The sequence below is a fragment of the Saimiri boliviensis genome, chromosome 5, assembly GCF_048565385.1.
Source record: "Saimiri boliviensis isolate mSaiBol1 chromosome 5, mSaiBol1.pri, whole genome shotgun sequence".
NCBI classification, from domain to species: domain Eukaryota; kingdom Metazoa; phylum Chordata; class Mammalia; order Primates; family Cebidae; genus Saimiri; species Saimiri boliviensis.
This window is the reverse complement of record NC_133453.1, coordinates 53,000,686-53,024,496: the sequence shown is the minus strand read 5'-3', so window position 1 is coordinate 53,024,496 and position 23,811 is coordinate 53,000,686. Positions and strand designations below refer to the sequence as shown.

The window sequence follows — 23,811 nt, the reverse complement described above, 5'->3', positions numbered from 1 at the left end:
AGGGCAATAGGTGGTTCTTTGAAAGGCTTTGTCATAATATTTCTTAGTATGTTGTCTCTTGCTGGAATGCACAGCCTGATAATCTGATATGGACACTAATTTTCCTAGTCTTAACTTTATAATTTGGCAACTGCGGCATTGACATAAAATTTCAAATTATCTATTTTATTATTTATGAGCTGAGGATTATATTTGCCTTATTGATTCAAATAGAGGGAAGAGAAAAAAATATTTATTTGCACCTGCTATGTGCCAAGCTCTCATAATATGGAAGAAGCAGTGTAAAACAGCAAAGAAGGTAACACATCTAATTGGGCAGGCAGAGGTAGAAGAAAGGAAAATAAATCTCTGTAAATGTTACAGCTATCAGGGAGCCAGATGCCAATAGTGAGGAGGTGCAGAAACAATGAGACCATGGTACAGGAAGAACCCATGATTGTCTTGTTGGGGTTTAAGTGTCTGCAAAATTCGAGTGGTAGCAAAAATCAACCAAAGTATTTTTGTTATGCAGGGTGCTGAGTTTTCTTCTCTGGCTTTTTCTGGGACTGTAGAAATGTCTGCAGACAGCTGCTGACGGAAAATTTAAGAAAGATGGAAGACAGAAAATCTGCCTAATGTGGAACAGATACTGCATTCTTACAGGACAAAGAGGAGGGACAGCCACATTTACTGTTAGTTTCTGTATTTCATATGTAATATCTACATTTGGAAGATCAGACAAAAGCAGAAAGGAGAACTTTGCAGTTTCTATGCGGAAGGGAGTGGGAGGACCCTTTAAGTGAAGAAACTCTTCATGAGAACCAGTGTCTCCAGAGAAAGAAAAGCTGACCCACACACTCTGATGTTTAATTCAATGCTTAGGAATACAGCAGGTATTTGTTTTTATTTTTATGCCAGGAAATAAAGAATTTGAAATGACCTGTAGAACAACAGTGAAGCCAGACTAAAAAATGTGTCTATTAAAGAAGCTTATTATGACTTCTGGAGGAAATTTTTTGCAATATCACTTAGCAAGTCAAAGATAAAGATAGTTAGTTACTTTCAGAAGTGAACCGTGCTTCACAGGACCATGCAGTATAATATTTGAGCTACATTTATTAGAATAACATGGTAAAATTGGCTATTTTCATGGATATTGCTAAGAATTATTAAGTTGTGTCTTGCTAAAATAGCAGATAAATGTGAGATTTAGTACGCATAAGGAAAGCATGAAATAGATGCAAAAAAAAAAAAAGAAAAAAGGCCTTAACTATTTAATATGCAGTTTTTACTTGGAGACAGGAAGGAGTAGCCAAAGTGAATATGGGAACATTTGATTCATTATCTAAACCTGGATACTTTTTTTTTTTTGAAATAGAGTCTTACTCTGTCTCCCAGGCTAGAGTACAGTGGCATGATCTTGGCTTACTGCACCCTCTGCCTCTCGGGTTCAAGCAATTTTCCTTCCTCAACTTCCTGTATAGCTGGGACTAAAGGCATGCACCACCACACCCATCTAATTTTTGTATTTTTGGTAGACATGGGGTTTCACCATGTTGGCCGGGATGGTCTCGATCTCTTAACCTTGTGATCTGCCTGCCTCAGCCTCCCAATGCTGGGATTATAGGCATAAGCCACCACGCCCCGCCCAAACCTGAATAGTTTTATTTGGTACAAATGTTCAGGCTCCTCCTTAGTATCTTCGGGAACTGAGGCAAGAGTAAAAATGGACGCTCATATATTTGAAGTATTTCATTCAAGTATATATTTGTTCAAGCAGCAACAAAATCATTAAATAGTTTTCTATTTCTTTTTAAAATTATTTTTATTTTTATTATACTTTAAGTTCTGGGGTACATAGCTTTCTATTTCTATCTTTACTAATAATTATTCCTAAAACCCAAGAAAATTCATATCAAATTTAGAATCCTCAAAATCCTTAGAATCCTTGGAGTGTTATATAAGAACATGCTAATTCCTTACCTCAGCCCCTTTCTGTCCAACACCACCTCCTTCTTGCACTGATGAGGCCTCTTGTGTGTATATAAGTCCACACTTCAGCCTATGTATCTAAGTTGTATGCATTTCTTTGTGTAAACAATCATCTTTGGCCACTCCTTGAAACTAGGGGTGGATATAAAAGAGGCCTCATTCATCATTAGAAAGGGGAATCAGACAAAACATGCATACAGTTTCTGAATTTGAGCATAAGCCATTTGGGTTTTAAGCTCTGGGGTCCCAGGTACCAGGGATATGGTTACAAGGGTGGGTTTAAGCTCTAGGTGGACAGATTTCTTTGCTTCGAATACCTCAATCATGGAGTGAGGGCCAGCTAGAGGAAGACCAAGGGGGATGTCTAGAGTGCGGAGACAAAGGTAGGGGTCCTTTCTTCATGAATCTGAGGATAATACTTCAAACACTAACCTGGAATTGGTGCCAAAACAAGCAACAAACCTAGAATCCTGGGAAACTGGAATGCATAGTCACTCTAAATTTATGTTGCACATTCAGTGTAAACTACGGTCTGGGTGAACTTTCTGGACACAAAATCAGAAGGACAAAAATGATGCTGACTGTACTTGTTACATGAACATGAAGAAATAAAAGTTTAAAGTCAATAAAGTGAACTGTAGAGAGAGAGTTTTCAAATTTGTGGAGATTGCTTTGGCTCTTTGGGCTCTCTTTTGGTTCCACATAAATTTTGGAATCTTTTTTTTCTAAATATATGAAGAATGACATTGATATTTTTGATAAAGATTGCATTGGATCTGTAGACTTCTTTGAGCAGTATGATTATTTTCAGAATTTTTCCAATCCATGAGGCCAGGATGTTTTTCCATTTGTTTGTGTCATCTACAAGTTCTTTCAGCAGTGTTTTGCAGTTTTCTTTGTATTTGATATCTGTGAAGAAAAAGCAAACAGTCATAAACAATTATCCAGAATAGACTTAAGCAAGATGACAACTTTTGCAGAACACTTATTTCAGAAAAGGAAATAGTATTTGATTTAGAGGAAGAATGTGTAGTTTGGTTGTCCATTACTTGGTTTCATTATGAGGTAATGGGTACACAGAAAATTTCTAATAAAATAATGGAGTGTTATGGATTGAATGTGTATGTGCTGTTGTAATTCATATGTTGAAGCCTGTCTTGGTTTGTTAGTAGTACTATAACAAAATAAGTGAGAGTGAGTAATTTATAAAGAACATAAATTTATTTCTCACAGTCAGGAGGCTGAGATGTCTAAATTCAAGGCACCGGCAGGTTTAGTGTTTTGTGAGGGTCAGTCACTGGCTTCTCAGATGCCTTTTTGCCATATTGCTATATCCTCACATGGCAGAAAGCGGAAGGGCAAAGGAACTAGCTAGTTCCCTCCAGCCCATTTTTAAAGTCACTAATACCATTCATGAGGGTTCCGTCTTCATGAGTTTTTATTTTTTGATGCAGGATCTTGCCCTGTCATCCAGACTGGAGTGCAGCAGTGCAATCAGAGCTCAGTGTAGCCTTGGCATCCTGGGGTCAAGGGATCCTCCCTTTTCAACCTTTGTAGGGAAGACTACAGGCAGCACCCTCATGATTTAATTAATTCCTAAAGGCACCACATCTTAATACTATTACATTGGGCATTAAATTTCAACATGATTTTTTTTGGAGGGGACACAAACGTTCAAACCGTAACAAAGCCCTTACTTGATTGTGGCTTATTTGCAGATGAGGTAGATGAGGTCTCAAAGGAAGTAATTAAGATTTTTGTGCTGGAATTTGAGTCTAGTTATAGATCCAGAAGCAGAGAAAATGCTAGGGGTGGTTCCTGAAGAGACTCAGCATTATCTTACATGTCAGCTGCCACGGGAGATACCATTACCATGTCCTCAGGGAATGCAGGATTTATTCCCTCATAGAAACTAGAGAAACTAATATTACAGTGGATGGGGAGGCCTTTTTGCTGGAGTAAAAAGGCCACTTTCAGGAAGAGTGAAGAGGCATCTTCCACTAGCAAAGAATACTTAACAGAATTTAGAGGCTCAATATCCCCAGCTTCATCAGGGTCTTTTCACAGGTCTCCATCTCTTCTTACAAGATCCCGTTCTATTCCAAGAAATGTTGTTACTTTAACAGTAGACATTCTTCAAAGCTGGGAGTTTAACTTCTGTTGTAATTTGCCAAATTATAGGATGAGGTTCTGCATTTGATTTTCAGGATACACCTAAAAGCTCTTAGGTCATTTATGGAGCATAGAATCTGGGAATTTGAGTTTCTCAGCTTATTTCTTTCTTTTACCACTTTGTCATAAAATGTAAGGAGCAACCAACCAATGTGATCATATTTTTAGTTTTCTAAGAATGCTTGAAAGTATCATAAAGTCACTTAGTTCCTTGCTTCTTATAGTGGTTGATTAGAAATATCCAATGTAGTCATTTTATATATCTCTATAAACATTTCAAGCCATACACTATCAGTAGTCTCTTCCTTACTAGAAATAGAATCATTGTGATCTTTATGTCTAATCTGATTGGAGATCCAGTTCCAGAAACTCTAGACCCAATTCAGAAAACTCATCCTTAAAATTCTGTTCTTCTGGAACAACTCTTGGTGTAAAAATTTGTATTAGGTCAGAGTTCTTCAGAGAAATAGAACCAGCTGGATATTACGTGTGTGTGTGTGTGTGTGTGTGTGTGTGTGTGTGTGTGTGTGTGTGTTTATACCCACACACATTTGTAATTTCTATACATACAGAAACAAATAATTTTTTTATGAGGGATTGACTCACACCATTATTGAGACTGTGAAGTTGCATGTTCTGTATCTGGAAACTGAAGGCCCTGGAAAGCTAGATTTGTAGTTTCAGTCTAAACTAAAAGACCCAAGAACAAGAGGGTTTTTGGTGGTATAAGTTCCGGTCTCAGTCCAAATACCTAGAACCAGCAGCAGGTAGAACCAACCTCCTATTCCAGGATAGGAGATGAATGATCCAGTTTAAGCAGTGAGAGTGAATTTGCCCGTATTTCATCTTTGTGTTCTATTCAAGCCTACAATGATTTGGATGTTGCCTAGTCACATTATTGAGAGCAAGCTTGTTGACTCAGTTTATTGATTCAAACACTGATCTGTTCCAGAAACACCCTCACAGACATACCTAGAGATAATGTTTTACCAGTTATCTGGGTGACATGGTTTGACTGTGTTCCTCAGAGTTCGTGTGCTAGAAACTTAATCCCCAATGCAACAAAGTTGACAGGTGAGATTGTTAAAAGGTGACTAGGTCTTCTCATGAATGGATTAATTTTATTACAGGAGTGATTTGTTGTTGAGACAGTAGACTTAAGAGTGAGTTTTGCAGTCTCTTATGTACTCTCTTTTTCCACCATGGAATGGCAAAGTTAAAGGATCCTTGCCAGACACTGGTTCCTTGATAGGGAAGGTCTTCCCAGCCTACTATAAGGAATAAATTTCTATTTTAAATAAATTACCCAGTCTCTAACATTATGTTATAGTAACATAAACAGACTAAGACACTGGGAATCCCTTAGCCCAGACAAATTGGTACATAAAATTAACCATTACAGGTGCAGTCATAGGGTGAAACTCTGATCAAGTAGGATTAGTGTCTTTAAGAAGAGATACCAGACAGCTTGCTTCCTCTCTCTTCACACATGCAATCATGTAAGCACATAGCGAGAGGCTGACCACCACAAGCTAAAAGAAGGGGCATCAGAATAAAACCTACCTTGCAAGCATCTTGATCTTGGACTTTCCAGCCCTGAGAACTGTGGGAGATAAATTCATCTTGGTTAAGCCACCCAGTCTATAGCATTTTTGCTATAACAGCCAGAACAGACTAAGACATGAAGAAAAAGAGACTAGACTGAATAAATAAATATATTTTCAGAACATTTAAGATAATAATAGATAGAAAATAACAAATAGCTTGAAATAAGATGAAGAGGAAGAGATGAAAGAAAACTTAAAATGAAAATGTGAAGGACAAATTGAAATAGTAAAATATTCAAGAATCGCCTTATAAAATTATACGACTAAAATTGGAATTTCAAGAGGGAAGAGAGATCTATTCCAGTTGGTGTTTGAGAAAAGAGAACATAGATGGAGTTTAGAGACACCAGAATATCCATTCAACTTTGCTGAAAATGTAGGCTGAGGGTTTTAGTTGTGGTTTAAGTACTCTGATTGGCCAGAGATGAGGTTTAGTATCCATGAATCTATTATGTCACTGAAATTATATGCAAATCTTTTATTTGCTTACAATTGTAATTTAAAGAAACAAAAAACTGTTACCTCTTTCCCAGGCAAAAATTAACAAGGCAAATGACTTTCTCTATAGGGTGTAACACTTAACAAGTGACCATTTTAAAGCATTTTGGCCTTTTAGAGCCAAGAGAACAACAATTAACAGCTAAAGAAGACATACATACAGCCAACAAATATAGGAAAAAGTGCTCAACATCACTGATCATTAGAGAAATGCAAATTAATACCATATCTCACACCAGTCAGAATGGCTGTTATTCAAAAGCCAAAAAATAAATAAAATGAAAATAATAGGTGCTGATGAAGTTACAGAGAAAAAGGAACACTTATACACTATTGGTAGGAGTGTAAATTAGTTCAACCACTGTGGAAAGCAGTTTAGAGGTTTTTCAAAGAACTTAAACTGAAACTACCCTTCCACCTAGCAATCTTCTTGTTGCATATATACGCAAAGGAAAACAAATTTTCTGCCAAAAAGATACATACAGACATTTGTTCTTCACAGCAGTACTCACAATAGCAAAGAAGTGGAATCAACCTAGATGCCTGTCAATGATGGAATAGGTAAATAAAATGTGGTTCATATACATTATAGATGATATTATTTGGCTCTGTATTCCCAGCCAAATCATGTGTCGAATTGTAATTCCCAATGTTGGGGGAGGGACCCGGTGTGAAGTAATTGGATCAGAGGGGCAGATTTCTTCATGCTGTTCTCATGAGAGTGAGTGAATTCTTATGAGATTTGATGGTTTAAGAATGTGTGGCACTTCTCCCAGCCCTCACTCTCTCTTTCCTGCTGCCATGTGAAAAAGGTGCATGCTTCTCTTTTGCCCTTCCACCATGATTGTAAGTTTCCTGAGGCTGCTCAGTTATGCTTCCTGTTAAGTTTGCAGAACTGTGAGTCAGTTAAACCTCTTTTCTTCATAAGTTACCTAGTCTCAGGTCGTTCCTTATGGATTTACCCTATGCTGTTGTTGTGATAGTGAGTGAACTCTCACAATACATGATGATTTAAAAGTGTGTGGCACTTTCCCCTTCACTCGCTCTCTCTCCTCCCACCATGTGAAGAAGGTGCTTGCTTCACCTTTGCCCTTCTGCCATGATTGTAAGTTTCCTGAGGTCTTTAAGTCATGCTTCCAATTAAGCCTGTGAAACTAAGTGAATTAAACTTTTTTTGCATTAATTACCCAGTCTCAGGTAGTTCTTTATAGTAGTAGTGTGAGAATAAACTAATACAATGGACAACTACACAGCCATAAAAAAAAACAGAAAAAAAAAATCACGTGCTTTGCAGTAGCATGAATGTAATTAGATGCCTTTATCTTAAGCAAACTAATACAGGAGCAGAAAACTAAGTATTGCATCTTCTCACTTATAAGTGGGAGCTAATCATTGAGTACACATGGATACAAAGATGAGAACAATAGACACTGGGGACTACTAGGAGAAAGTGGAGGAAAGAGGGATGAGTGTTGAAAAACTGTTGGGTACTATGCTCACTATCTAGGTGACAGGAACCTTCATACACAAACCTGAGAAACACAAAATTTACCCTTGTAATAAACCTGTGTGTGTACCCCTGAACCTCAAATAAAAGTAAAAAGAAAACAAAACAGCTTTGAGCCTTGCCTGTAAGCCCATTTCTTACTCCTGGTATTCCAGAAGTGCACAATTTTAAAAAAGACAATATGAGAAATTAAAAAAAAATGCTTCCCTGGGAATAATGTCGTTCTACTTCACCTTCCAGTGACCATTTTCTGCTTCCTTTCACTGCAATTACCTCAAAATTGTTCTCTACATGTCCCCTCCCCTGTTCTGTCTGTTCTAATCATATGCCATTGCCACATTGTTTTAATTATTGAATTACATAATGGTTGAGAAAGCTTATCTCCTCTTCCTCTCTTGTTTATTTTTTTAGAGCTTTCTTTGCTATTTATTTTTATTTCTTCTCATGAAAATTAAAACAGCACATGTGGTTTCGGAATAATTACATACTATCTTTTTTTATTTGGATCATGTATATTTTATAATTAATACAGAGAAAAATGGACTTCTTTATAATATTCTTCTTTCAAGAACATGGTGTATCTTTCCATGTATTGATAACTTCTGCCGTGTCTTTAGTAGTATTTAAGATATATTTTATATAGATATTCATTCTTGTTTAATTTGTTCCTATATATTTTATCTTCTTTAGTGTTGTTATAAATTTACTTCTTTCTTTCTCACTGTACCTTCTAATTGTTATATGTGTATATGAAAATATTAATTTGTGTATATTTATTTTATATGTTGATATATTTCTAAATTCTAGTGCTTTCACCTCCTTTCCAAATTTTATAATTCTATTTTGTTTAGCTTCTTTTACATTGTCTAATTACATTGACTTTTTATCTAGTTGGATATTAAATATTAATTATGATATATAAGCGTTCACATCTTGATCCTAACTCCAGGAACAAAGCTTTCAGTATTTCTCTCTTGATATAATACTGACTTTGGGGCTGATTTAAGTATCTTTGATCATGTAACCAAGTTTCAGTAAATTCTTTACTCGTTTTTATTTTCTAAAATTAATTATATAGTTGAATTTTATCAAATGCTTTCTACTATCTTTGGTGATGGCTATTTGGTATTTTTTATTCTGGTAATATGTATTAAATTCTGCTTGCCAATATATTACTTTCCTTTTTTATTGTTTAGTATCCATAATCATACCTTATAACTGCAGCCCTCTTAGTCTTTTTATTCATGTCTTTGTTTCTTTGTCACCCCATCAGAGAACCTACCTGATCACTGGCAATACTACTACTTTACAATAAGTATTTGCTGAGTGATTGAGTGAATCTGTAGGTAGATCGAGAGTTCAAGCAAGATTGTTTATTATCCCACCACACTTTTTAAAATAAGAATAAAAATCAAAGAAAAAGAAAAGAAATTCCCTTTGCATTTGAGTTGAGATAAGTTGTTTGCTTGTTGGGTGTATCCTGCTTTTGTAAAACATGGATGTGCAGCCAGAAATGCAGACTTTGTAAAACTCTCTGAAGTCAGCAGACACATGGCTCCACTGTGAGAGCTGTATGTTCTGACCATACACATGCAAGTGAAGTAAATTGTCCATGTGGGGGCAAGATGAGATAGATGTGGATTGCTGTCATCTTGTTCTAATTTCATCCTTTGTCTCTTGCATGCTGTAAGCTAGTTGTAAGCTTGTTAGCATAATGTTTATAACACTTTTGGAATATAGCATGGGAGTTTTGATCCAAGGGAGGAGTTGTCTCTGGGTCATACTCTGAAATTCTTTGATAAAGCCTCCAATTGGAACACAGAAAATTTCATTTTGTGCTTGAAAGCAATACCAGATCTCACTCATCTCTTAAATAACTACATCTGCTTCTGTGAGCTATGTTGAAAAACTATTTGTGTAGTTTGAACTGTAGCTTTGAATGCTATCTTTCATAGATTAAAAAGAAAGTTGCATAATGCAAAGGATTTAGTTTAGAAATGTCAGTTTGAAAGTAAACTGAAACATATTAGATTGTAAATGCCACTTAAACCGCCTAAAATCTTTGAGGAATGCTATCTTATATTGCAATGTTCCTAGTATTGTGTTTTTAAAATAGAATATGCTCAGTATACTTTATTGATTTGAATTTATTTAATAATCTCTTCTCTGTTATAATACCATTAGCTGGACATTGGGGATTTATCAGCATTTATTAGTATATATTATACTTTGGTTTTTTGTTTTGTTTTGTTTTACAAATAACATACCTTCATGGCTGAAAGCAAATACACAATGGATAGCATCTGTATTGATTAGTTGTTTCCTATTAATGCTACTAAATATTTTTACTCTGTCCTCTGAATGCTTCAGTGTTTTGTTTTGTTTTTTGTTTTTGTAACTAAATATAAGTACTTTGCTCATATGTGATGTTATTCTTGTCTTATTTTTTATCAAATATAAGTATTAGTATGTCATTTTAATGGTTTCCCTGTCTCCTCTGAGTGCTTATAGTCTAATTATAATTATATTTAATGCCTACTTTAATTTCATAGAAAAGTGTATCTAACATTCTTGATAACAGTATGTACTGAATGTTTCCTGAATTCCGAATATTATAATTATTTTGCTGTCAGAATGATATTTATCTTAAAAATAAACATCCAAACCCAACTGGGTAGATAATAATAATGTAATGGAATCAACCTAAGTGTCTATCAACTGGTGATTAGATTAAAAATATGATATGTTTATGTGTATATGTACATATATACATGCACACACTATGGAATACTACTCAGCCATAAGAAATAATAAAATTGTGTCTTTTGCAGCAACATGGTTGGACCTGGAGACTATTATCCTATGTAAAATGACTTAGAAACAAAAAGTCAAAAAAATATATATACATGTTCTCACTGATAAATGGGAACATTACTTCTACATAATGTTTAAGATCATAAATATGTATCTGTGTTCTACTGAATTGAATTATGGTCATGATTCATTTTTTATTTCAGCAGTAATTATATTTTGTGATACATCAACTTGAAGAAGATTTCCAAGATCTTTAAGCAATTCAAAATCTTGGACTGATATTAAATCTTGGACTAATACCCATTGAGTTAATGGATAATCACTGGATATATGGTTAATTTCTATGTAAGAAAGTATTGAACAATTTCTTTTAAGCATGATTTTAAGTTTTTGCTTGACATTTTTATATAGAATATTTTTGGGGGTTACATTCATTTTTGCCACTTTCTAATGGCGTGAAAGAGATGTATGTAGCTGTAGAAAATTATTTTATTTGTATTCATAAGCTTATCTTATCTGCTAAATTGCTTGCATATGATAGACAGTTCTCAATTTTCATACCCTAGTTTTCTTTGAAATATAAGTTGGTTACTTTGATTAAAAGTTATAATTAAGAAAAATGCTCAAGACTACAGTTAGGGGCAATAGCAACTCAGACTTTTGCTTTGTATTTGCTTATTTTGTTTCTGGCTCCCATGATACTTCGGGGACTTACTGATGATCTCAAAGAGCTTCTCTTTGTAGATTATAATTATTGGTACTTATTGTATTAGTAAAAGTGAAATTTAAAAAATATATTTATATTTTAATCTATTTGAAAATAGCCATGAGGAGCAGATTGCAAATTAACAAAATTAATATCTTAGTGATGATATAAAATTGGTTATTACCTCCTGGATTCCCTGAGATCTCTTCTAAAGAGTTAGTTCATACAGAATAATAAAGAACAGAATGAAGATCAAAACTTGTAAAATAAATTTTATTTCCCTTAGTTTATAAGACCTGTCTGCAAAGAAACCATGGAATATGTTAAAATGTTAGCAGAGTTTGTGCAATCTTGTTTACCCTCAGGCTTGGTTCCTTGGTTTACTGAATACATTCAATATATTGAAACAGCATATTCTTTAATTTTAGTGTAATCCACCTAGACAAAATAGATTTCAAGTCTTACCAAATTAATTTTTTATACATTAGGTTGACTTTGCTTATATCTTTGATCAAACAAAAATAATAACAAAACCATAAAAATGACAACAAAATGTCCTCAATTAGGATGAAACTAAAATGCGTTTAAAATGTGTTACCAGGTATTTTATTTAAAAATACATACTGTTCCTTTGATTTCTCAGGCTCCCATAATCATATATGTCCAAATTTCATTTGATACCTTTTAAAAATTTTTGCCTTTCTAAAATCTGATTTTATATGTGTTTAAAGTAAAACAAAATGTCAAGACATACTTTACATTTAAAACTACTATTGACATTTGGGAGTGCCCTGGAAATTGCAAAAATGTATTCCTTCACTGGATAAAAATGATGCAAGAGTCCGGGCACGGTGAGTCATGCCTGTAATCCCGACACTTTGGGAGGCAGAGGCAGGCAGATCACCTTAGGTTAGGGGTTTGAGACTAGCCTGGCCAACATGGAGAAAGCCCGTCTCTACTAATAATACAAAAATTAGCCAGGTGTGTTGGCATATGCCAGTAATCCCAACTACTCGGGGGTTGAGGCAGGAGAATCACTTGAACTCAGGAGGTAGAGGTTGCAGTGAGCCGAGATCACACCACTGTATTCCAGCCTAATTGTTTGCTTTATGGAAAGAAGCTTATCAATGCACCCCATTTCCGTAATTTGTTTTAATCTTGGAAGAAAGACTGAAAAAAACTTGCCAAGTTTTCCTATAGCTATCACTGTTCTAGTATTATTTTGCCTGATGAGATTAGACAACAATAAAATGTTATCAGACATAATTTCAGTTGTTATCTATTTAAAACTTTGTTTGGCTACAGTCTTACTCCTTTAATTTGAATCTAGTATCTATTAAACCAGTGGTTCCCAACCTTTTTGGCACCAGGGAACAGTTTTGTGGAAGATAATTTTTTCACAGCTGGGATGGGGGATGGTTTCTGGATGAAGGGATGAAACCATTCCACCTCAGATCATCAAGTATTAGGTTCTCACAAGGAACTCACAACCTAGATCTCTCACTTGTGCAGTTCCTAATAAGTGTTTGAGCTCCTATGACAATCTAATGTTAGCCTACTGCAGTCATAGAATCTTTAGGGTGTTGCTTTTCCAATTGCAAACCTCTGTGGCCAGTGGTGCCTTTACCTGAATTTTTCTCATGGGCTTTTCCCACTGGCTTGTGCTAACAGCCCAGATTTCACACCTGCCAAGGGCAAGCCAGGTGCATAGCAGCTAGGGGTGTCTGGGTGACTGAGTATGTGGTCCAGCCACTACACACAGCCAGGCACACTGGCTTCTGTGGCAGGGTGGGCAGCTCCAGTTGCAGGCACAGGTGCCAGCTCTGTGTGAGGCTGTAGCTGGACCAGATGTACCACATGCAGCTTCCACGGTAGGCACCCATGCCTGAATAAGGGGAATGCAGTGGCATCCAGAAGCTTGGAGATGCCTGAAACTGCAAAGCTCCAAACACAGTTTCACAGCCCTGGGTCAGAAAGACCCTAAGTCTGGGATTCCCAGCTACAAATCTTCTCTTCTTCTTGTAGCCCACAACATGGCAAGCAGTGGGCGGGGTAGGGTGAGGGGTGTTTCAGCCCTGTTTGTGTTACAGTTCTTCCAGTCCTGACATTTGTGAATCCTGAATCCTTGTCCCATGTTTAGGAAGAATTAGATATGCAGACAACTAGAGGGTGAGCAAGGCAGAGAGGAGCTTCATTGAGCAAAAGAACACCTCTCAGGAGAACCAAAGTGGGGAGCTCCTTTCTGCAGGCAGGTGGTCCAGACAAGCATCCAGCTCTCAGCAGAGAGAAGACCTGCAAAGGGTAGGTCCTTTCTGCAGGCAGGTAATCCTCATGAGTCCAGGAGACAAGAAGTGGGTAGCTTCTTCCTACAGCTGGTAGTCCTGATGTCTATCCAAGTCTGGCTGAGTCTGGTGTTTTTCTGGGATCAGAAGGGAGGAAGGGCATGCTGATTTGTCCATGTGTGGCCATGGGCGGGCAGGAAAAAGTACTGTAAGTTCTCACTCTGGGCTGTGAACTCCACCTGGAAGTGGCTGCCTGGTTCCCAGTCTTTTGAAGGTGGGGTTTCTCTAGGGATACAACCCATTCTGCTCAGGAGCCTGTCTGCTTCCTGTTGCCATCAACATGCTATCCACAGCACCAAGGCTATTCCTTCTGAGGGTCACCTGGCGGGCCATGTTTTCAGCCACCCTCAGCTCCACCTCTGCCTCCATCCCATATTTGTTGGCACCCAAAGTCCAGAGGGGACAGAGGTGGCAGGGGGCTAGTGTGTCAGCCCTGCCCTGAGTGCACGTACACCCTGTCAGGTTGTGACAGCACTGGGGCTTGGCCACAACTCTGCTCCACCCTGGAGTTAGCACTGGGAGCGGGGACAGGCCAGGGAGCAAGAGTAGGCACTTCCAAGACCTGTGGCGGAAGGGGTCTTCCCAGGCCCCTGAGAGTACAGGGATGCCAGGTCTGGAGCCACAGGTGGCCTGCCCTGCCTACTAAGTAGGGGGCAGGGCTCCTGCCTGTTCCTGGCTCCATGGATCCCACAGCCCAGGCTGCAGCCAGCATCTTAGCAGAGGCCACTCCAGACAGGCCACCACCTCCATCATTACTGTACAGCCAGGGTTCCTAACAGGGCACAGAGTGGTACCAGTCCAAGGCTCACAGTTGAGGACCCCTGTTCTAGACCAGTGGTTCTCAGCTGAGACAAACTTAGCCGTAAAGGTTTAGAAAACTAAAGATATTTAGGTCTTTTGCTAAACTTACAGCATCACTTTGCTTAATGTTCTTTGTATAAAAATATATCTCAAGATTATAGCTCAATGTGTATTACATTTTGTCTGTTTTTTAAAGAATGGATTTATTTTTTGTTTTTCTTCCTACAGGAACAACTACATTTTCTTCTCAGTCACATTATTATTATTATGAACCTGCATTAAAACTTTTACTTTTGAAAATTTTCACTAATAAATTAACCATAGACATTGTGAATTTCTGTCATACACATATTATATCTGTTCATTTTGTTTTACACTGATGCTTTCCCTGACACTCTGCTATAAGCTATAGACAAGAGTTTTGTCTTCAATACTGAAGGATAAGCACACAAGGCACTTCAAACTGTTGGCATGTCAAAAAAAAATAGATGCATGACTACACACTTGAACATTCCATGCAAGTGGAGTGACCTGGGGTTTTGAGAACACTTTTTCTTTGGTATCTGGCTTTTTCTGGTTGCACAGAAGATGGCTTCATGAGATTGCTAATCTGAGATCCAGTTGAACAATAATTTCGTAAGACTAAAACAATTGATGAGGACAATTTTATTGTGTTATTTGTGTGAAGTGTTGATTACGTTTTCATATTCTACTTACTGGATAGATAGCTCAACCTTTTCTGTGTCATCTTAAGATCTCTAATCCACAATATTTTTGTAAATATTGTTTTTAAAGTGAAACAATACATTTAGAAATAATAGTAGACTCTAACTTATTCTTACAATTTTAGGGTAGAAAATGCATTAAATATCCTTACTTTTCATGTTAATATAGTTAATTGCATAGGCCCAGGAATAATTTACCTTCCTTTCTACCAGTATATAATAGGAGAAATGGATTATACACTAAAAGACTTACCTGGAGTGTCATATATCAGAATAATGGTAATCAAACTATGCTTATATTGGGAAGCAAAGTTTGGCTATTTTATGGAGCCAGTGCCTACAATTTTCCCCCAGGAAAACTGGCCTGGTATCTAAATAACTGGCTCCATGTCCTAGACTTACCACTGTAAGATGAGGCTTACAACTGTTGATAAGAAAAGTCAATTTTGGAAATGCTAGAGAATACAAAAACTTTTAGAGACTTTGGGAAAAGGGAAATACATCCAAGTTTATAGACATAGCAGATGACATCTGATAGACTTTTTGTGCATTTAGTAATGTCAAGATAGCAAGTAATATAGGCCTTCAAAAATCCAATTCAATATTCCGTTTTAAAACTTTCAGGCAGAAGTTGAATTTGTGACCATAGTGGCTGCTCAGTAATTTATAGTTAACAAATTAGATAAATTAGATGAAATGGACAAATTTCCAGAATAAAACAAACTATTGAAACTGGCTCAACAAGAAATAAACAATCTGAATATACCTATATTAAGTAAAGATTAAATAAGTAAACAGAAAACTACCTACATCTGGCTCAGGCCTATATAGGTTCACCACTGAATTTATTAAATCATAATTAATACCAATTATTCAGAAATTCTTGCAGAACTAGAAGAGGAGGAACTACTTTTCATAACTTTCTATGAAGGCAGTATTACTCTAATATCAAAACTACACAAATTCCAGAACTTTTGTAGGCCAAGTCTAATGGATTAATTGAGGCCAGCAGTTCAAGACCAGCCTAGCCAATGTGGTGAAATATCCTTAATACACACATACACATACACACACGCACACACACACACACACACAAAAAAAACACACATATACACACACAACTATAGTGTATATACTATGGTCTATATTTAGTATATTCTGCAAGAGATCCAGAATACTTCAAAAGCAATCCTAAAAAAGAAGAATGAAATGGATGAGTTCATATTTACTGATTTCAAAACTCACTGCAAAGCAAAGGTAATAAAGACAGTGTGATTTGAATACAAAGGTAGATGTATATTTGTATCAAACTAAACCCATTAATCTATGGCTATTGCTTTTTGGTAAGGATACCAAACTCTTTCAACAGGGAAAATGGTCTTTTCAACAAATCATCCTAGAACAAAATGGCCAAAGCAAAAAAGTAAAGCTAGACCCTTACCTCACACCATATACAAAAATTAATTCAAAATTTGTCAATAACCTAAATACATATGTAAAAACTATACATCCTTTAGAAGATTTTATAGGAGTAAATCTTCATGATTTTGAATTTGCTAACGATTCTTAGATGTGACCCTAAAAGCATGAGCAACAAAAGAAAACATTGTTTTTCATAAAAAATTAACTTTCATGCTTCAGATGATAGGATTAAGAAAGAGACAAGATAATTCACAGAATGGGAGAAAGCATTTGCAAATTATCTGAAAAGAGACCTGTACACATATGTTTGCAGATATAAGCATGTGAGAGTATATAAAAAGACAACCAAATTGCTAATGGACCAAGAATCCAAATAGACATTGCTCTAAAAAGATTACACATGACCAATAAACATATGAAAAGATGCATGACATCTTTAACCATCAGAGAAATGCAAATTAAACTACAAAATACCATTTCATATCCATTAGGATGTCTAAAATAAAAAAGACCAATAATAACAAGTGTTGAGGAAAATGTGGAGAAATCAGAACCGTTTATGTGCTGCAGGTAGAAATGTAAAATGATCTGGCTGTTTTGCAAATGTCCTGAAAAGAAACAAAAACTTGTGTACAAACAAAATCTTGCAAACAAATGTTTATAGGTGTATTATTTATAATAACCAAACAGTAAAAGCAAAACAACATGTCCATTAATAAACAAATGAAGAAATAAAATGTGATGTGTTCACACAATGGAATAAAAAAAATACTGTCATGCCAAAACATGAATGAATCTTAAAACCATTATGGATGCAGAAAACCACCATGGCATGTGTATACTTGTATACCAGTCCTGCACGATATGCATGTGTACCTGAGAACTTAAAGTATAATAATATTTAAAAAAACACAAGTGAAATAATTTTGTCACAGAAGGTCACATACTATATTATTCCACTTGTATGAAAGTCCAGAATAGGGAAATCTATTGAGACAAAATGTAAATTAGTGGTGTTTATAGTTGGAATGAAAGTAGGGATGGGGGATAGAGAAGTGATGGCTAAAAGATCTATTGTTTTTTCTCAAGGTCATAAAAATATAATGAAATTGTGGTAATGGTATAATGTCTCTTTGGATGTATTAAAATATACTTTACTAATATACTAAAAACTGCTTTGAATATGAAGTATTATATGATATGTGAAGTATATCTCAGTGAAGTTGTTGAAAAGTGCAGTGTGGTTCTAGATTTGTAAAACCAACTTGAAGAGGTCTATATTGTAAATGAACACTCTCATGTATCTATATAAACTATAGGCCAAACATTATGAGACTAGCAATATTTTTAATCAAGGATATTTTTCCTTGAGATTAGTATATTTAAAAAGATGAGAGTGTAAGAAAAAAATTGCAAAAGTGTTTTAAATGGGCACTTTTTTTTCCAGAAAACTAATAATAACATACATTATTCTTGATTATAAAAATAAACTTTAGTTATTAAGTGGAATGCAACTGATTTTTGCCCAAAGGATAGAGTGGTTTTGCACTAATTTGTAAAATTATTTCAGCATTTTTAGTATTCTCATATAAGTATGATATTTTGAATTCTCCTTTGAATTGTTGTAATATCTTACTTGTTCCTTCATTAATTAATGAGTTAAACAAAATCTTTGAAGCATTTTCATTTTATATTTGTGTGACAGCCATAATTATTCCTTCTATAAAAATTCTTTAAATACTTCTTTTTCTTATTTTTCTTTCTAATATTTAATACAAAACTACAAAATGAAATGCAGTAGAGAAAGGAGATGAATTTCTGAACATTTTCTTATTTTGAGACATCCTTTTTCTTCTTTCAGCATAACAAGGAGTTTGCATACATTGTAGTATATTTGGATATTTTTAGTTTGAAAAACAAATCACAGTTTTTTCTTAATTGTTTTATTGAATTCATTTACTGGTTTACTGAAGACTTTAAAGAGGGCAAAAGAGATGTATTTGTTAATTTTTTTAGAAGTATCCCACTGATTACTGTATAAATCATATTTATTAGATTATTTGGCAATCTAGTAAATATCAATGAAAATCAACTTTAACTCATAACTTTAATATTTTCATACAATCAAAAACTGGAGATACACTTTAGGCATAAAATAAATTGTTATAATTGATCAGAATATCTTGAATATATTTTTTACAAATAACTAGTGGTTTCTACTAGCAGATTAAAATCAAGAGAAAATTAAAAGTAAGTTCACATTCAAAAAGTTAATAAGCAATAAATACAGAACAACTACTACTAGTAATTCTATGTACATTGGATTACATTTAAACAAACACTGCATTCCAGAATGGATATTTTACAAATAAATGCACTGGAGTTAACTTTAGGAAAGAAAATGACAAATTAGAATTTAGAAAATTAAAATATGACTTTCACAAGTAATCACAGTAAAATGGTAGATCTACATTTTAAAACTGGAAATTCCCCAAATCAGTTTTTTGATAGCAAAGAAGTTTGCTTTTAAAAAGTGTCAGATTTACTTTTCTTTACAAGTATGATACAAAAATCTTAAGTAGCATTCAGCTTTTGAGGAATCTAACACTTTAAAATATTAATTCTAAAAATATATGGGTACATAACTAACAGTGATTAATCATGGATGACTGGAACACCTCAAGACTGTACAACAGATAAACCCTCGCTATAAAAGAAATCTGATCTATAATTAATATTATAAAAGCACAACAAAAATACTTGAAAATTATATGTTCATTTTAATATAATCTTTGATAATTCACCATTTTTTACTGTCACTTCTACTGTCAAGATGTTTGAGACTTGACAGTTTATCTAGAAGACTGATGTATTTTAACAAGGTCAGCAAAGGATTTAAATATATGTCTTTGAATAATAAATATCTAATAACTGAGTTTATTAAAATGAATTTTTGTATAACTTAGGCAGTTGAAGTTCCAGAACAGCCTGTGATCCTTTCTATGGCAGCTTATTATCATATTCATGTTTGAAACAAAACAGTACGTTTTCATGCATAAATTATAAATGTACTGACCAGACCATTAAATATGTTAATTCTTACTCATTTAGATAATTTTTCTTAGCAATTTTAATTGAGTTCTGAACTCACCATCTATTGATAGCTTAAGAAGCAACTTATGTGAGTAATTCATTAGTTTCATCTATTTTAAGCAGACTGATACACTTAAAAAAACAGATACACCTGACTTTCCAAAATTGACTTTTACTAACTGAAGTCATTCTTGTCCTTCAGAGATTTCAATGGAAAATAACATTAGAGAAAATGAATCCCATATAGATGTCACTTTAATTCATTAGCAAGGCTTTCTTCTACCTTTACTTAATAAGGTCTGACTATAATTCAGTAAGGTCTGACAATAATTCTTTCTCAATGATATATTCAAGTATTTCCCTAGTTTGTATTATATACAGCGTCTCTATTAAAATACAAAAGCATTGCATACAATACATATTGTATCCCTTTAGTTTTTTTTTTCCTTGAATAACCTGGGACATTTCCAAAGCTATATAAATTCATAGGTAAAAGTCAGTAAAGTAATATTTTAATGGGGCAAAATCTATAAAAGTAGCAGATTGGTATTTATTACAGTAGTTGTTTAAAATTTTGGGATTAGAATGTGAGTTCATTGTCAAAATGAAAAAAGAAATATGTCAAACACACCTATTAATAAGGTATGAGTCATCAAAACAAATATATTCAATAATAGTGATCTTGTGTTTTTAAAATAAATATCTTTTATTATAGATGTTTCTGTTCTATTAGTTCTCAGACTTCTGATGCTGGCATCTGGTTGTCTTTAAAATATTCACCAAATATAGAATTCCAGACTCTATTTCATTTTTTAAAAACCAGCCCAGATACAGTATCGGATATTAACATGCAAACATTTTTGCTTTATATATCTGCTTTAAAAATTACCTAGGTTATATATATTTCATTTGAGACTATAAAATAAAACAATGGAGTATTTACACACTCATTTTTCTCAATTTCTTTTTACAAAATTCCAAGAAAATAAGAAATCCTTCACTGATTTTCTTTATGTAAAATGATTGCTATTTTGTTTATACAGTAGAAACGGAACGGACAAAATTTCTATTTACAGGTACAGGGAAATGAATTCCCTCTCACTGTAAGACAGGAAGAAGCTGACAAGGTGTTTTTAGTGTCGACTAAGATGTTTCCCTAATGATATAGAAGTAGGATTGTGTATTATACATCCCGTTCATCAAGTTTTGACAATGGATATGCCACAAAGTATAACTGATGTGTCAGCAAATGAGTAGATATAACAATAGTACTCAGTTGCTTTTCATAGAGAAAAGAAAGCCAACAAGGATAATTAACTTCTGGTATTGTCCATTTGAAAGGGTAATTACAAAAAGAACTACAGCAGTCTCTGGGCGAAAAATGTCAAATGCACCAATGAAGACGGTATGAAGAGTTTTAAAACTAAAAGCTAATTTTCCCTTTATGTCTATAGGTCTTAGATCTCCTTGAGCAATAAAAGTAGAATCATGGCCAACATGTATAGGAATTTTTGCAGTCATTTATCTGTGAATTCATGCAACGATGTGCTGAAGCTGGCTTACACAAGCTCAGAAAAGTTGATTGTGCTTTTCTCCAATTCCACATTTGGTGATGTCAGGTTGGTAGCGTCTCATCAGGCATAGTGTGAGTATTTACTGGCAAACATTATAAACCAGGATTTCTTTTTTCCCACATAGAGCTGGCTGTTACACTCTTATCAGCACACTACTAATTTCATGAGGCTTTTCTTTATGAGATTCAAAAAGTCATTTGATATTGAAGTCGTTCTGGCTATAGAGTCATGGAGCCAAGTCTTTGAGTTAGGAGTGGCACAAAACAGTCAAGCAACAATCCTTCTATTTTCAATCATATATATTTTCTGGTTTTAGGATAACATTTTCAATATCATGGATGCTTTTTCCATTTAAGTGTTCACTAGGATAGTCATGACTATAACCTGGACCATCACTGATTGTTGACACTGTGTAAGACGCACTACGAAGAGCTTCAGAGTTGGAAAAGCTGTTTCCAAATTGGATTTTGTATTGATTCCAGTGTCTTTTCAGAATTGCTTGAACCTATCAATCAAAAAGAAACAGAAAAAGAGCAACCCATTAATTGAAATGAAGACACTGTTTTTGAAGCACAACTAAACAGGTCTTGGAGAAGAGTTTTTTTAAAAAAATGTTATGTTAATTTGTGAATAATATAGCTTCATTTTCTTACTTAATTTTAAAAACTAAGTGTACCATCTTTACATTAGGAAATATATTACAATTACATTGTACTTTACATTCCATGAATATTTTTCATGCCATGTTTTTCTTCAAAGCTTTTATAATGCCTATGTATTTATTGTTGGCAAACGAATAGGTAATGAGAACCCCCATTTACAAGACTTCATGTACAGTGTCTAGTTTATATTAATGTATTTATTAAAAGAATTAGGAGACAATTCTTAACAGCATAAAAGAAGAGAAAAATATACAAAAGAAAAGTTAGAATGTGAAGAATACAAATCATCATCATCAGCAGCAGAGGCAGTAACAGCAACCTTTATTTTTGCGTGATGCCCATATGTCAGAAATTGTGCTACATTCTAAAAAAAGAAGCATGATATTTGTCCTCATGGAGTTCATTACACGGAGGAAAGAAAAGTGTTGAACAAATAAATATAAATGTGATGAATAGTATAAAAATATATTTAGGAATGTAACAACTCCACTTTTACATATTTGAATCCTCTTCTGCTGAATGAATTTGGAGTTTAATGACTTCCTTCCCCTGTGTTTGAAGGTAGAGATCAGAGGTAGATGGTCCTATGCAGTAAAAGTATTGGTCTTAATGGAATGTAAGGCACTGAAATGTATGTATTTAAATAGTCTCATTTGTGCCCATGGACTGACAATTTTCTTCAGTGTCAGTCAATGTGCACAATGAGACTATTTAAATACATCTCTAGCTCAAGTACCTGGACTTTTCCAGGTCTGATGAGTGAGCACACTGGCTTGAAGCAGCTGCTTCTAGGTTATGAATGTGTTATCCAATTCTCTGTGACCCAAAGTGCGTTTGCTTGAAATGGTTTTCCCCAAGCTCTCTATTGCTCGTTGGCTCTTTCAGGACTTTTCCAAAGGGAATCTGAGTGTCTCACAGCAATTTTTGGGTAATTCTTGTTCTACATACTCATGAAATAATTGTTTAACTTTCTAGTACTTATACAGAATTTCTCAACTTTCTCTTCACTATATTCATGTATACAGATCTATATTAAATCTTTTAAAAGAGCTTACTTCTTTCTTTTTATTTCCTAGTCCAATCCGTTTAAAAACATATACACACACACTAAACCTCAATTTCTCCAATTACATTATGTGGAAAATAGGTGTTCCGGGACGTCTGCAACTTTACAGAATACTTTGAAGTTTCTGTTAAAGTATCTTATATTCTGTCACTTAAAATAAACCCAAAGTTTTATTATCTCATTTCATGTGGAAAAAAAGAAGGAGCAAAGATAAAGTCAACAATTTATTTAGGTAGAACTCAACATGAGGTATTAAAATTACCATTTAGTTGCTCTCTACTGTATAGTTCAAAAATTATATAATTAAAATGAAATAACTTTATATTAAAAGTTACATTATGATGAAATTCAGTACATTTAGGACTTTTCAAGCTTAATTTAAAAAATATATGGTAACCATATTTGAAGAAAATAATTCATATTCATGTAAATATGCTTTCAAAATGAAAGCATTTATAAGGCAATAAAATTTATCTTGCAAAAATTAAACTTTCCTCTCAATTTAGTAATATTCTAAATCCTCCACAAAAAATATCTAAATTAAGATAATTTCTTTATCGTACTTTAGGTTCTGGGGTACCTGTGCAGATCATGCAGGATTGAACTAATATTTGCATATGTAACAACCTCAAGATCATGAGCAAACTACAAATTGAATGGTTTCAGATTGTGAATTTGAAGTAAATATTCAGAGATTCAAAGTAAGAATGACCATTGATGAATTATCTAGATACATCTGATGAGAAATTTTCTGATCCTTATTTTTTGTTTCATAAATTTCTCCTCATTTTATTACTAAATACTGGATTGGTTGAGTACATAAACAATATAGTTTCTGGTAGAGAGGAAGT

At 34.5% G+C, this 23,811-nt stretch overlaps 1 protein-coding gene across 3 annotated transcripts in view; it reads right to left on the bottom strand.

The window, feature by feature from the left end:
• Positions 1-18,708: 18,708 nt before the first annotated feature.
• CALCRL (calcitonin receptor like receptor) overlaps positions 18,709-23,811 on the bottom strand; it is a 106,102-nt gene continuing 100,999 nt past the window's right edge. For all 3 annotated transcript variants that reach the window (XM_074399373.1, XM_010351591.3, XM_074399374.1), the window contains one exon: positions 18,709-21,737. In XM_074399373.1, the coding sequence (XP_074255474.1) occupies positions 21,522-21,737 (216 nt within the window). In that variant the 3' untranslated portion in view covers positions 18,709-21,521. The remainder of the gene's footprint in view (positions 21,738-23,811) is intronic.